Raw genomic sequence first — 15898 nt, forward strand, 5'->3', positions numbered from 1 at the left:
CCCGGTCCTCATTGTCCTGCTGTCATCCTCTCCCTTCTGTCCCCGGTCCTCAGTGTCCTGCTGTTGCACTCTCCCCACCGTCCCCGGTCCTCAGTGTCCTGCTGTCATCCTCTCCCTTCTGTCCCCGATCCTCAGTGTCCTGCTGTTGCACTCTCCCCACCGTCCCCGGTCCTCAGTGTCCTGCTGTCATCCTCTCCCTTCTGTCCCCGGTCCTCAGTGTCCTGCTGTTGCACTCTCCCCACCGTCCCCGGTCCTCAGTGTCCTGCTGTTGTACTCTCCCCCCGGTCCTCAGTGTCCGGCTGTTGTACTCTCCCCACCGTCCACGGTCCTCAGTGTCCTGCTGTTGCACTCTCCCCACCGTCCCCGGTCCTCAGTGTCCTGCTGTTGCACTCTCCCCACCGTCCCCGGTCCTCAGTGTCCTGCTGTTGTACTCTCCCCACAGTCCCCGGTCCTCAGTGTCCTGCTGTTGTACTCTTCCCACCGTCCCCGGTCCTCAGTGTCCTGCTGTTGCACTGTCCCCACCGTCCCCGGTCCTCATTGTCCTGCTGTTATCCTCTCCCTTCTGTCCCCGGTCCTCAGTGTCCTGCTGTTGTACTCTCCCCACCGTCCCCGGTCCTCAGTGTCCTGCTGTTGTACTCTCCCCCCGGTCCTCAGTGTCCTGCTGTTGTACTCTCCCCACCGTCCCCGGTCCTCAGTGTCCTGCTGTTGTACTCTCCCCACCGTCCCCGGTCCTCAGTGTCCTGCTGTTGTACTCTCCCCACTGCCCCCGGTCCTCAGTGTCCTGCTGTTGCACTCTCCCTACCGCCCTCGGTCCTCAGTGTCCTGCTGTTGCACTCTCCCCACCGTCCCCGGTCCTCAGTGTCCTGCTGTTGTACTCTCCCCACCGTCCCTGGTCCTCAGTGTCCTGCTGTTGTACTCTCCCCACCGTCCCCGGTCCTCAGTGTCCTGCTGTTGTACTCTCCCCACTGCCCCTGGTCCTCAGTGTCCTGCTGTCATCCTCTCCTTTCTGCCCCCGGTCCTCAGTGTCCTGCTGTTGTCCTCACCCCTCTGCCCCCGGTCCTCAGTGTCCTGCTGTCATCCTCTCCCTTCTGCCCCCGGTCCTCAGTGTCCTGCTGTCATCCTCTCCCTTCTGCCCCCGGTCCTCAGTGTCCTGCTGTCATCCTCTCCCTTCTGCCCCCGGTCCTCAGTGTCCTGCTGTTGTACTCTCCCCCCGGTCCTCAGTGTCCTGCTGTCATCCTCTCCCTTCTGTCCCCGGTCCTCAGTGTCCTGCTGTTGCACTCTCCCCACTGTCCCCGGTCCTCAGTGTCCTGCTGTTGTACTCTCCCCCCGGTCCTCAGTGTCCTGCTGTTGTACTCTCCCCACCGTCCCCGGTCCTCAGTGTCCTGCTGTTGTACTCTCCCCCCGGTCCTCAGTGTCCTGCTGTCATCCTCTCCCTTCTGTCCCCGGTCCTCAGTGTCCTGCTGTTGCACTCTCCCCACTGTCCCCGGTCCTCAGTGTCCTGCTGTTGTACTCTCCCCCCGGTCCTCAGTGTCCTGCTGTTGCACTCTCCCCACCGTCCACGGTCCTCAGTGTCCTGCTGTTGCACTCTCCCCACCGTCCCCGGTCCTCAGTGTCCTGCTGTTGTACTCTCCCCCCGGTCCTCAGTGTCCTGCTGTCATCCTCTCCCTTCTGTCCCCGGTCCTCAGTGTCCTGCTGTTGCACTCTCCCCACTGTCCCCGGTCCTCAGTGTCCTGCTGTTGTACTCTCCCCCCGGTCCTCAGTGTCCTGCTGTTGCACTCTCCCCACTGTCCCCGGTCCTCAGTGTCCTGCTGTTGTACTCTCCCCCCGGTCCTCAGTGTCCTGCTGTTGCACTCTCCCCACCGTCCACGGTCCTCAGTGTCCTGCTGTTGCACTCTCCCCACCGTCCCCGGTCCTCAGTGTCCTGCTGTCGTCCAATTTACAGGTGTTATAGGACAGTTTTTTGGTGCACGGATAGAATTTCAGTATAAAGCTGCCACATGATTTACAATTTGTCTGATATGAAGGCCGTGATCCGTATTCGTAGACAGTGTAAAGTGCGGCACTATTAGAAAATCTGATCTTGTGTTCTCTTATAATCAGGACCATATGGCGTCCATCTTTCTGACCTCAGACCGTCACGTGTCCTACCGTCCTGGAAAAAGGAAACCCACAGACTGTCACGTGTCCTAACATCCTGGGAAGAGAAAGGCCGCGCGGCCGGTGCATGTGCCTGACACTGGCGGGAAATAAATTATATTCAAGAGAACAGAGTCCTTGATGTGGGGTCAGAACCCCCCCTTCCTAGGATCACAGGGTGCTGGACCGGCCGCTGACCTCCATCTTAGGTTCTGGCCCCTCAGCCTCTCAGATCATGTCCTCCACATTGTGGCGTTCAGTCTGGACATCTGGGGCATGAGGCATTGAAGAGAGGTGACCTGATTGAGGCACTGCAGATCTGCAGAGCATCGCTCAGGGCAGCCCAGGTTTATTTTGGCAGATAAGACCCGCCCATGAGGGGCCACAATTCACCTGCGTTGTATGAATGTGGAGTGACACTTACATCTTGCTGAGGTTCCCACATCGGTTCCAGTAATGATTATCCACCTGGATCAGAGGAGATGCAGAAAGTTTCTCTGTGAAGTTGGCGGGACAACAGGCGGCTGCGCGATAGAGAGGAATCGGTGTATCACTCCATATAGTACAGACGTGACATATACATACACACTGCTCCATGGGACTACATTGTATACCCTAGTGTGGTATAATATTAGAGCACCGTATGGCGGTATTATTAGAGGACCGTATGGCGGTATTATTAGAGGACCGTATGGTAGTATTATTAGAGCACTGTATGGTGGTATTATTAGAGGACCGTATGGCGGTATTATTAGAGGACCGTATGGTAGTATTATTAGAGCACTGTATGGTGGTATTATTAGAGGACCGTATGGCGGTATTATTAGAGGACCGTATGGTAGTATTATTAGAGCACTGTATGGTGGTATTATTAGAGCACTGTATGGTGGTATTATTAGAGGACCGTATGGCGGTATTATTAGAGGGCCGTATGGTAGTATTATTAGAGCACTGTATGGTGGTATTATTAGAGGACCGTATGGCGGTATTATTAGAGGACCGTATGGTAGTATTATTAGAGCACTGTATGGTGGTATTAGAGCACTGTATGGTGGTTTTATTAGAGGACCGTATGGCGGTATTATTAGAGGACCGTATGGCGGTATTATTAGAGGACCGTATGGTAGTATTATTAGAGCATTGTATGGTGGTATTATTAGAGGACCATATAGTGGTATTATTAGAGGACCGTAAGGCGGTATTATTAGAGGACCGTATGGCGGTATTATTAGAGGACCGTAAGGCTGTATTATTAGAGGAACGTATGGTGGTATTATTAGAGCACTGTATGGTGGTATTATTAGAGGACCGTATGGTGGTATTATTAGAGGACCGTATGGCGGTATTATTAGAGGACCGTAAGGCTGTATTATTAGAGGACCGTATGGTGGTATTATTAGAGGACCGTAAGGCCGTATTATTAGAGGACCGTATGGCGGTATTATTAGAGGACCGTAAGGCTGTATTATTAGAGGAACGTATGGTGGTATTATTAGAGGACCGTATGGTGGTATTATTAGAGGACCGTATGGTGGTATTATTAGAGGACCGTAAGGCGGTATTATTAGAGGACCGTATGCCGATATTATTAGAGGACCGTAAGGCTGTATTATTAGAGGAACGTATGGTGGTATTATTAGAGGACTGTATGGTAGTATTATTAGAGGAACGTAAGGCGGTATTATTAGAGGACTGTATGGCAGTATTATCAGTGGACCGTATGGTAGTATTATTAGAGCACTGTATGGTGGTATTATTAGAGCACTGTATGGTGGTATTATTAGAGGACCGTATGGAGGTATTATTAGAGGACTGTATGGTAGTATTATTAGAGGAACGTAAGGCGGTATTATTAGAGGACCGTAGGGGGGTATTATTAGAGCACTGTATGGTGGTATTATTAGAGGACCGTATGGCGGTATTATTAGAGGACCGTATGGCGGTATTATTAGAGGACCGTAAGGCTGTATTATTAGAGGAACGTATGGTGGTATTATTAGAGCACTGTATGGTGGTATTATTAGAGGAACGTATGGTGGTATTATTAGAGCACTGTATGGTGGTATTATTAGAGCACTGCATGGTGGTATTATTAGAGGACTGTAGGGGGGTATTATTAGAGGAACGTATGGTGGTATTATTAGAGCATCGCACATTGGTATTATTAGAGGAACGTATGGTGGTATTATTAGAGCATCACACATTGGTATTATTAGAGGACTGTATGGCGGTATTATTAGAGGACCATATGGTGGTATTATTAGAGCACCGTATGGCGGTATTATTAGAGGAACGTATGGTGGTATTATTAGAGCATCGCACATTGGTATTATTAGAGGACCGTATGGTGGTATTATTAGAGGAACGTATGGTGGTATTATTAGAGCATCGCACATTGGTATTATTAGAGGACCGTATGGTGGTATTATTAGGGGACCATATGGTGGTATTATTAGAGGACCATATGGCGGTATTATTAGAGCACTGTATGGTGGTATTATTAGGGGACCATATGGCTGTATTATTAGAGCACTGTATGATGGTATTATTAGGGGACCATATGGTGGTATTATTAGAGGGCCGTAAGGCGGTATTATTAGAGTACTGTATAGTGGTATTATTAGAGGACAGTATGGCGGTATTATTAGATGACCGTATGGTATAATATTTGAGCACTGTATGGCGGTATTATTAGAGGACCGTATGGCGGTAATATTGGAGCACTGTATGGTGGTATTATTGGAGCACTGTATGGTGGTATTAGAGGACCATATGGCGGTATTATTGGAGCACTGTATGGCGGTATTATTTAATCTTTGTGCTTTGAACACTTACATTTAGAGTACAGCTGACACTCTTGCATGTTGGGCTCGGGTCCCGGGGCCACTTTGTGATATTTTCCATGCAGACATCCTCCATGGTGACACAAAACGGCAGACAGGAAGCTGAGGGCCACGAGGATGATCACGGCCTTCATGTTTATCCTGCAGAAAAGAAGCGAGTCTATTACTGGGCGGTGCGGGACACGAGGCGCCGGTGTAGCAGAAGTGGGGTGCCAGGGCTGCGATACAGGCGGGGGCCGACTGGGAACTTATATGAAACTAAATATGGCCCCATGCTCTAAAAAAGGTCCAGATTGACAGAAGGGGCCAGCAATACCTGCAGCACAAAATACCGCCCCAGCAGACCCACATAGCGGTCTCCGCTATCACCATCCGGAGGCTGATGCAGTTGAGTTCAGGAGGGACCTGCGGTGCCGACCCGGTGCATTACTACCTGATGCTGAGATCGTTATGTACCTGGACAGCGGGTGTGAGGAGGACTCGGGCGGCCCACCGGGTCTATGGCCAGTCTGTATCTGGACACACACCATCTCCCCCAATAATTCTACTGCTACTCACAGCTCCCGGATCCGAGGGGCAGCAGCAGGCACCTTTCCTTCCCATAAGCATGCCGTGCCTCTCCTGCTTCTCGTGGCTACAGCGTCGGGTGTATAACCGCTATATCTATTATACTGCTTGTCCCTGCATTATTATAAGTGCGGAGCCAATCAAAGCCTCCGAAGTGGAATTTAATCCGAAGTTTAGGAAAAATTCAATTCGTCACAAATCCCAAATTTCCTTACTCTTCGTGGTAATGAATCATTTTTTTTCTAAAATGGCAGTTGCATGTGTTACACAGTGAAAGTACACGAGATCCCCCATAATGCCATGCAGCCAGCCAATCAGCAGATAGCCGTCCCCTATAAGAGCCTCATCCCACATGGGCTCCAACATTGTCCTGTGAGTTGAGAATAGGGAGAGATGTGACAAACGCTAGGGACAGTGTTTCAGAAAGCTGTTAATAGAAGAATATTGGATAGGGAGACTGCAGGGACAGTGCAGGGAGACTGCAGGGACAGTGCAGGGAGACTGCAGGGACAGTGCAGGGAGACTGCAGGGACAGTGCAGGGAGACTGCAGGGACAGTGCAGGGAGACTGCAGGGACAGTGCAGGGAGACTGCAGGGACAGTGCAGGGAGACTGCAGGGACAGTGCAGGGAGACTGCAGGGACAGTGCAGGGACAGTGCAGGGAGACTGCAGGGACAGTGCAGGGAGACTGCAGGGACAGTGCAGGGAGACTGCAGGGACAGTGCAGGGAGACTGCAGGGACAGTGCAGGGAGACTGCAGGGACAGTGTAGGGAGACTGCAGGGACAGTGCAGAGAGACTGCAGGGACAGTGCAGGGAGACTGCAGGGACAGTGCAGGGAGACTGCAGGGACAGTGCAGGGAGACTGCAGGGACAGTGCAGGGAGACTGCAGGGACAGTGCAGGGAGACTGCAGGGAGACTGCAGGGACAGTGCAGGGAGACTGCAGGGACAGTGCAGGGAGACTGCAGGGACAGTGTAGGGAGACTGCAGGGACAGTGCAGAGAGACTGCAGGGACAGTGCAGGGAGATTGTAGGTAGAGCATATGAACACTGCAGGAGGACCTTTCATCTGTTTTACTTATAGGAGCTAAATACCTGTACTTGTGAGGTACCCCCACTGATGCTGCCACCTCTGTGCCCCACCTGTCCTCAAGCTGCCTCTTTCATTTTCTGCTTGGGAAGTATTATATTCAGCGAGGACAAGCTTAGTGAGGACAGTCAGCAGCTACAGGCCATCACAGACTTGGAGGAGTCCTCTAGGTGTGCAACACTGATGTAGCCGATCGCACGTGGGAGCCGGATGAAAAGGGGACATTATCATCATCGGAGGACGAGGGTGGCAGCGTGCCTGCGAGACAGCAGGGTGGCAGCGTGCCTGCAAGACAGCAGGGTGGCAGCGTGCCTGCGAGACAGCAGGGTGGAATCAGTGGGAGATTACACCTTCTGCAACTCGGAAGACTATCTGTGAAGAACAAACTAGCAGTGCACGGGTTCATAAAAGCAGCGGCAGGCAGGCATCACATAGTGTTGGAGGGAAAAAAGCCATGCTTGCCAGTGTGAGAACTTTTCACCAAGTCGCTGGGGGACGTTAGCGTGGTAGTATTCAGGATGTGTGGGCAGAACGTGAGCCGCGGCCAGGGTGCCGATGTTGGCACAACAGCCGTGTGTGCATCACCATGAAGTGGTCTGAGAAAACCGTGTCACGCGTTTAGTTTTACAGCCTGATGCAGCACCGCTCTATCTCCCACCGGCCCGCACCCCCTCTCCAGGAGTCAGCAGAAGGAAGCTGTCTTTTCTTCCCATTGACCTCAATGTCATCTTTTGCTCCTCCTCGTCACTCGTTTCACCAGCAATCGATTACAGAGGCAACTGCAAAAAGACAGCAGTCTGCGCGCACGCATCCAACGGCGCAGAAGCTGAAGGTGCTCCTGGCCAAGTTGCTGGTGCTGCAGTCCCTCCCTTTCCATGTGGTGGACTCTGCACCTTTCAGAGAACTGATGGCTTGTGCCGAGCCGAGGTGGAGAGTCCCAAGCCGTCACTTCTTTGCCAATAAGGCAGTACCAGCGCTGCACACACATATAGAACAGAAGGTGGGCCAGTCCTTGAGCCTGTCAGCGTCTGGTACAGTTCACGGCAGCGCTGACATGTGGAGCTGTAACTATGGTCAAGGTCAATATATTTCATTCACAGCCTACTAGGTACATTCCAGACCAGGCACACCAGCAACTTGGCCAACTGATGGCACTGCCACCCCTGCGTTCTCAAGCTGTGATTCTGGCGCCAATGTCCTCACCTGCCTCCTCATCCTCCACCTTGTCCTCAGCCTCCAATGTAGGAACAGTTCACAGTGGTCCTCCAGTATACCACCTATGCAGAACACGGCGTTGTCACGCAGTTCTATACCTGGTCAACATGGGCGAACGGTGCCACACCGGGGAGGAGCTGCTCTGCTTCCTCACTATTGGTCAAAAATGAGAGCATTTTGTTAGACCTGAGAGGGATGCAAAAATGGACAACCATATAGAGACTTGCTCTGTAGTTGGTTGGTCACTGCCTACGAGCGCCATTGCCCGTCCTCAGAAAGTTCTGACTGGGAAGAGGCCCTCTGCGCTCACATTCCACTGCAATGACTGGTGGGATACCCAGCACTAGCATGCTAGTTCTAGCGAGGGTCCTACTGACCACGAGAACATCTCAGACAAACACGAGGCAAGCAATCTGACAAGGCAAGGACTAACACCAATTCTATACTTACAGAGAACAGACGGAAAGTGGGTCAGCAGGTAAGGGACCAGTGGCAGGTAATACCACTAGACCAAGTGCACCGGATTAACATGGGACCAAACCTAAAGGGCAGAGACCCAGTGAGCCCTGTTCTTCACAGAGTCCCTGATGGTGGGGATGAACTTAGCCGAGGGCTCACTGGTCACACCTCCAGGATGGTCCCAGTGCACTTGGCCACTTACCTGTAGAGACTGACGGTGCTTGCACCATCGGTCCACACAAAATAAGGACTGGAACCCGAACATAACCACACAGGACACAATACAGACAAGACAAACAGGAACCAGCACACAAGCAGCTGCCTGGACCCCATGCGGAACGACACATGGTGGTCACAGGCCGAGCTGCTCAAACAGGCAGACAAGTAGATGCCTGGACCCCATGAGGAACGACACATGACTAGATACCCTCTTTCTGGAGAACCCAGGAGCCCTCTCACTGAAGGCGCAGTCAGGACTAGCAGTTGTCTGTTCCCCATGCAGATTTAGTCCATGGGCGAACTGACAGCCCTACCAAAAGACAATGACAGGCAGAAGTCTGGACCCATGCGGGTCGACACATGGCGGTCACAGACAAGAAATGGAACCAGACAAGCAGATGCCTGGACCCCATGCGGAAAGACACATGGCAGTCACTGGCAGAGCTGCACAGACAGGCAGAGGTCTGGAACCCATGCGGAAAGACACATGGCAGTCACTGGCAGAGCTGCACAGACAGGCAGAGGTCTGGAACCTATGCGGAACAACACATGGCGGTCACTGGCAGAGCTGCACAGACAGGCAGAGGTCTGGAACCCATGCGGAAAGACACATGGCAGTCACTGGCAGAGCTGCACAGACAGGCAGAGGTCTGGAACCTATGCGGAACAACACATGGCGGTCACCGTCACAGACAAGACACAGAACCAGGTCAGGTGCAAATCTCCTGCACCCAGGAAGGCTGGAGACAGACACCCAGGCCCACAGCTAGCAGGAATATATAGCACCTAGTGACCACTGACCACACCATGACCAGGAAACAGGGAGGGGAAGGCAAGGAAGAGACAGAACACACAGGCAAGCAATCTGACAAGCCACGCTCGTCACTGCCACTGCTGCCCCCTCACACTCTGTCATGCAGCCACTATTGTCACTGCTGCCCCCCCCCCCCCCCACACTCTGTCATGGGGCCACTATTGTCACTGCTGCCCCCCCACACTCTGTCATGGGGACACTATTGCCACTGCTGCTGCTCTCCTCCCCCTCTGTCATTCACTACTTGAATCTGAGCGCACTGCATGGTAAAGTCCACGGCGATAAATTAGGCCTGATGGTAACAGTGACCTGTAATACTGACGCACAGTAAATCTACAGCTAACAGAAGGGAATAATAAGCATCTGTTTGGACTGCCACAACATTTATTTTCCCCACTACTTTATTGGCGCCATTGAAATTCTGTATATTATCCCCCTCCTCTCCTGTATATACCCTCTTGTCCTGTATATTATCCCCCTCTTCTCCTGTATATACCCTCTTGTCCTGTGTATTATCCCCTCCTCTCCTGTATATACCCTCTTGTCCTGTATATTATCCCCCTCTTCTCCTGTATATACCCTCTTGTCCTGTGTATTATCTCCTCCTCTCCTGTATATACCCTCTTGTCCTGTGTATTATCCCCTCCTCTCCTGTATATACCCTCTTGTCCTGTATATTATCCCCCTCCTCTCCTGTATATACCCTCTTGTCCTGTATATTATCCCCCTCCTCTCCTGTATATACCCTCTTGTCCTGTGTATTATCCCCTCCTCTCCTGTATATACCCTCTTGTCCTGTATATTATCCCCCTCCTCTCCTGTATATACCCTCTTGTCCTGTATATTATCCCCCCCTCTCATGTATATACCCTCTTGTCCTGTGTATTATCCCCTCCTCTCCTGTATATACCCTCTTGTCCTGTATATTATCCCCCTCCTCTCCTGTATATACCCTCTTGTCCTGTGTATTATCCCCTCCTCTCCTGTATATACCCTCTTGTCCTGTATATTATCCCCCTCCTTTCCTGTATATACCCTCTTGTCCTGTATATTATCCCCCTCCTCTCCTGTATATACCATCTTGTCCTGTATATAATCCCCCTCCTCTCCTGTATATACCCTCTTGTCCTGTATATTATCCCCCTCCTCTCCTGTATATACCCTCTTGTCCTGTATATTATCCCCTCCTCTCCTGTATATACCCTCTTGTCCTGTATATTATCCCCCTCCTCTCCTGTATATACCCTCTTGTCTTGTATATTATCCCCCTCCTCTCCTGTACATACCCTCTTCTCCTGTATATTATCCCCCCTCCTCTCCTGTATATACCCTCTTGTCCTGTATATTATCCCCCTCCTCTCATGTATATACCATCTTGTCCTGTATATTATCCCCCTCCTCTCCTGTATATACCCTCTTATCCCTATCTTTATAATGCACTTCCTTAATATATAAGTCGACATTTGTCGGAGAAGTACCTGTACACGGTCATCTCTCCTTGTCCTGTGCAGTCTCCCTGTTATCAGCCATTTCAGACTGGATAGGGGGCAGTGTTCGTCAGTGGATGAGTGACAGGAATCTCAGAGCCCTCTCCCCCCATGATCCCTGCGTTTTGTATATTGTAGTGAATAGGGATCTGCAGACTGACGGCAGCCTGTGGTGGTCTGTCCCCTCTTACCTTAGCTTGCAGTGTGGATTGTCAGCTGGTCTCAGCCCCCACAATTTATAATCCTCTGTCTGTTTGCTTTCCTTGTCCTCTTTACACTTGGTGATTGTGTCAGGGGTCATAAGTCATAAAGCTGCTGACCGTCTGCTCCGGAGGACACGAAGTCCCAGAGTGTCAGATTTCAGGGGCCACCATTATTACATGTATGATAATACCCCACTCCACTGAAAACAGCGCTTCCTAAACAGTGACACCCCTAGAGCCTCATAATAGTAACATCCACAGTGCTCCTCCATAACAGTGACATCCACATTGCCCCCATAACAGTGACCTCCACAGCGCCCCATAACAGTAACATCCACAGCGCTCCATAACAGTGACATCTGCAGTGCCCCCCATAACAGTGACATCCACATTGCCCCCATAACAGTGACATCCACAGCGCCCCCATAACAGTGACCTCCACAGCGCCCCCATAACAGTGACCTCCACAGTGCCCCCATAACAGTGACCTCCACAGTGCCCCCCATAACAGTGACCTCCACAGTGCTCCCATAACAGTGACCTCCACAGTGCCCCCCATAACAGTGACCTCCACAGTGCCCCCATAACAGTGACCTCCACAGCGCTCCCATAACAGTGACCTCCACAGTGCCCCCATAACAGTGACCTCCACAGTGCCCCCATAACAGTGACATCCGCAGCACCCCATAACAGTGACCTCCGCAGCGCCCCCATAACAGTGACCTCTGCAGCGCCCCCATAACAGTGACATCCGCAACGCCCCCATAACAGTGACATCCACAGAGCCCCCATAACAGTGACATCCACAGATCCCCTCCATAACAGTGACCTCCACAGCGCCCCCATAACAGTGACCTCCACAGCGCCCTATAACAGTGACCTCCACAGTGCCCCCCATAACAGTGACCTCCACAGTGCCCCATAACAGTGACCTCCACAGCGCCCCCATAACAGTGACCTCCACAGCGCCCCCATAACAGTGACATCCACAGTGCTCCCATAACAGTGACCTCCACAGTGCCCCCATAACAGTGACATCCACAGTGCTCCCATAACAGTGACCTCCACAGTGCCCCATAACAGTGACCTCCACAGTGCCCCCATAACAGTGACATCCGCAGCGCCCCCATAACAGTGACATCCGCAGCACCCCCATAACAGTGACATCCGCAACGCCCCCATAACAGTGACCTCCACAGCGCCCCCATAACAGTGACATCCGCAGTGCCCCCATAACAGTGACCTCCACAGTGCCCCCATAACAGTGACCTCCACAGCGCCCCCATAACAGTGACCTCCACAGCGCCCCATAACAGTGACCTCCACAGCGCCCCTATAACAGTGACCTCCACAGCGCCCCCATAACAGTGACCTCCACAGTGCCCCCATAACAGTGACCTCCACAGCGCCCCCATAACAGTGACCTCCACAGTGCCCCATAACAGTGACCTCCACAGTGCCCCCCATACAGTGACCTCCACAGTGCCCCCATAACAGGGACCTCCACACCGCCTCCATAACAGTGACCTCCACAGCGCCCCCATAACAGTGACCTCCACAGCGCCCCCATAACAGTGACCTCCACAGTGCCCCATAACAGTGACCTCCACAGTGCCCCATAAGAGTGACATCCACAGCGCCCCCATAACAGTGACCTTCACAGATCCCCCATAACAGTGACATCCACAGCGCCCCCATAACAGTGACCTCCACAGCGCCCCCCATAACAGTGACCTCCACAGTGCCCCCATAACAGTAACCTCCACAGTGCCCCCCATAACAGTGACCTCCACAGTGCCCCATAACAGTGACCTCCACAGCGCCCCCATAACAGTGACCTCCACAGCGCCCCCATAACAGTGACCTCCACAGCGCCCCATAACAGTGACCTCCACAGCGCCCCCCCCCTAACAGTGACCTCCACAGCGCCCCATAACAGTGACCTCCACAGTGCCCCTATAACAGTGACATCCACAGTGCTCTCATAACAGTGACCTCCACAGTGCCCCCATAACAGTGACCTCCACAGCGCCCCATAACAGTGACCTCCACAGTGCCCCCCATAACAGTGACCTCCACAGTGCCCCATAACAGTGACCTCCACAGTGCCCCCCATAACAGTGACCTCCACAGCGCCCCCATAACAGTGACCTCCACAGCGCCCCCATAACAGTGACATCCACAGTGCCCCCATAACAGTGACATCCACAGTGCCCCATAACAGTGACATCCACAGTGCCCCCCATAACAGTGACCTCCACAGTGCCCCCCATAACAGTGACCTCCACAGTGCCCCCATAACAGTGACCTCCACAGTGCCCCCATAACAGTGACCTCCACAGCGCCCCCATAACAGTGACATCCACAGTGCCCCCATAACAGTGACCTCCACAGTGCCCCCATAACAGTGACCTCCACAGCGCCCCATAACAGTGACCTCCACAGTGCCCCCCATAACAGTGACCTCCACAGTGCCCCATAACAGTGACCTCCACAGTGCCCCCCATAACAGTGACCTCCACAGCGCCCCCATAACAGTGACCTCCACAGCGCCCCCATAACAGTGACATCCACAGTGCCCCCATAACAGTGACATCCACAGTGCCCCATAACAGTGACATCCACAGCGCCCCCCATAACAGTGACATCCACAGCGCCCCATAACAGTGACATCCACAGTGCCCCCCATAACAGTGACCTCCACAGCGCCCCCATAACAGTGACCTCCACAGCGCCCCCATAACAGTGACCTCCACAGCGCCCCCATAACAGTGACCTCCACAGCGCCCCCATAACAGTGACCTCCACAGCGCCCCATAACAGTAACCTCCACAGTGCCCCTATAACAGTGACATCCACAGTGCTCTCATAACAGTGACCTCCACAGTGCCCCCATAACAGTGACCTCCACAGCGCCCCATAACAGTGACCTCCACAGTTCCCCCCATAACAGTGACCTCCACAGTGCCCCATAACAGTGACCTCCACAGCGCCCCCATAACAGTGACCTCCACAGTGCCCCCCATAACAGTGACCTCCACAGCGCCCCCATAACAGTGACCTCCACAGCGCCCCCATAACAGTGACATCCACAGTGCCCCATAACAGTGACATCCACAGTGCCCCCCATAACAGTGACCTCCACAGCGCCCCCATAACAGTGACCTCCACAGCGCCCCCATAACAGTGACCTCCACAGCGCCCCCATAACAATGACATCCACAGTGCCCCCATAACAGTGACATCCACAGTGCCCCCCATAACAGTGACCTCCACAGTGCCCCCCCATAACAGTGACCTCCACAGTGCCCCCCATAACAGTGACCTCCACAGTGCCCCCCATAACAGTGACCTCCACAGTGCCCCCATAACACTGACCTCCACAGTGCCCCCATAACAGTGACATCCACAGTGCCCCCATAACAGTGACATCCACAGTGCCCCCCATAACAGTGTCCTGATACTGGGGACCGTCCCCCATATACATGTTCTCTGGGGATTTGCATATCTCTGATGGTTTTCAATATTTGTAGAACCAAAAGTGAAGGACATGACGCAAACACTACCGATCCCACGCGGGATGGGGGGGGGGGATCAGTTTCCGGACGCGGTGTCCCTGGTGGGGGGGACGACGACACTGGGATGACTGAGGACCAAGAAGATCCCTCCTTTCAGGGGGTGGGCTGGATCCTGCTCCCAGTGAGCCCCACGCTATAGGATAGGGGAGATGTATTTATACTACAATGAGGGGGCCCCACAGGTGACCTCATCTCCGTATTGGGGACAGAGGTGCTAGATGTTACTCCGGTGGTCAGGGCAATGGGGAGGGTCGGGTCGGCCTTAGGGTTCTTCGACCTGTTAAAGGAGGAAGGACTCTAATGGTATAGTGGTATTTTTTACATAGGTACTGTGTGACGAAATAATGTGTGCAGGATACCCTATGGTGATAATATTAGGGCAATGTGTGAGCTGTTATTTGGACATGGTGGTATTTTTAGGGCCCAGTATGGCAGTAATATTTCCTACAGCTGTATGGAGCTGTTATATGGGCACCGTATAGTGGTATTATTTCAGTGAGTAATTTGGTATTAATTGAGTAATGTATTGAGCTGTTCTTTGGGTACAGTATGGATGTATTATCCAGGTACTTGCTCGTATTATTAGAGCACTGTATGGTGGTATTATTAGAGCACTGCATGGTGGTATTATTAGAGCACTGCATGGTGGTATTATTAGAGCACTGTATGGTGGTATTATTAGAGCACTGTATGGTGGTATTATTAGAGCACTGTATGGTGGTATTATTAGAGCACTGTATGGTGGTATTATTAGAGCACTGTATGGTGGTATTATTAGAGCACTGTATGGTGGTATTATTAGAGCACTGTATGGTGGTATTATTAGAGCACTGCATGGTGGTATTATTAGAGCACTGTATGGTGGTATTATTAGAGCACTGTGTGGTGGTATTATTAGAGCACTGTATGGTGGTATTTAGAGCACTGTATGGTGGTATTATTAGAGCACTGCATGGTGGTATTATTAGAGCACTGCATGGTGGTATTATTAGAGCACTGCATGGTGGTATTATTAGAGCACTGTATGGTGGTATTATTAGAGCACTGTATGGTGGTATTTAGAGCACTGTATGGTGGTATTATTAGAGCACTGTATGGTGGTATTATTAGAGCACTGTATGGTGGTATTATTAGAGCACTGTATGGTGGTATTATTAGAGCACTGTATGGTGGTATTATTAGAGCACTGTATGGTGGTATTATTAGAGGACTGTATGGTGGTATTATTAGAGCACTGTATGGTGGTATTATTAGAGCACTGTATGGTGGTATTATTTGGGCACTGT

General features: G+C 52.1%; 1 protein-coding gene across 3 annotated transcripts in view; it reads right to left on the bottom strand.

Moving 5' to 3' along the window:
- LOC120978924 (riboflavin-binding protein-like) overlaps positions 1-11147 on the bottom strand; it is a 34441-nt gene extending 23294 nt beyond the window's left edge. For 2 of the 3 annotated variants that reach the window (XM_040407363.1, XM_040407362.1), the window contains exons 1-3: positions 11023-11147; positions 4972-5120; positions 2561-2660 (exon numbers count right to left, since the gene is read on the bottom strand). In XM_040407363.1, the coding sequence (XP_040263297.1) occupies positions 2561-2660; positions 4972-5120; positions 11023-11132 (359 nt within the window). In that variant the 5' untranslated portion in view covers positions 11133-11147. Of the gene's footprint in view, positions 1-2560; positions 2661-4971; positions 5121-10822; positions 10852-11022 lie in introns of those variants that run through there. The other variant, XM_040407364.1, reaches the window with a different exon arrangement.
- Positions 11148-15898: the final 4751 nt, after the last annotated feature.

Source organism: Bufo bufo, chromosome 9, assembly GCF_905171765.1.
Source record: "Bufo bufo chromosome 9, aBufBuf1.1, whole genome shotgun sequence".
Taxonomy (NCBI): Eukaryota; Metazoa; Chordata; class Amphibia; order Anura; family Bufonidae; genus Bufo; species Bufo bufo.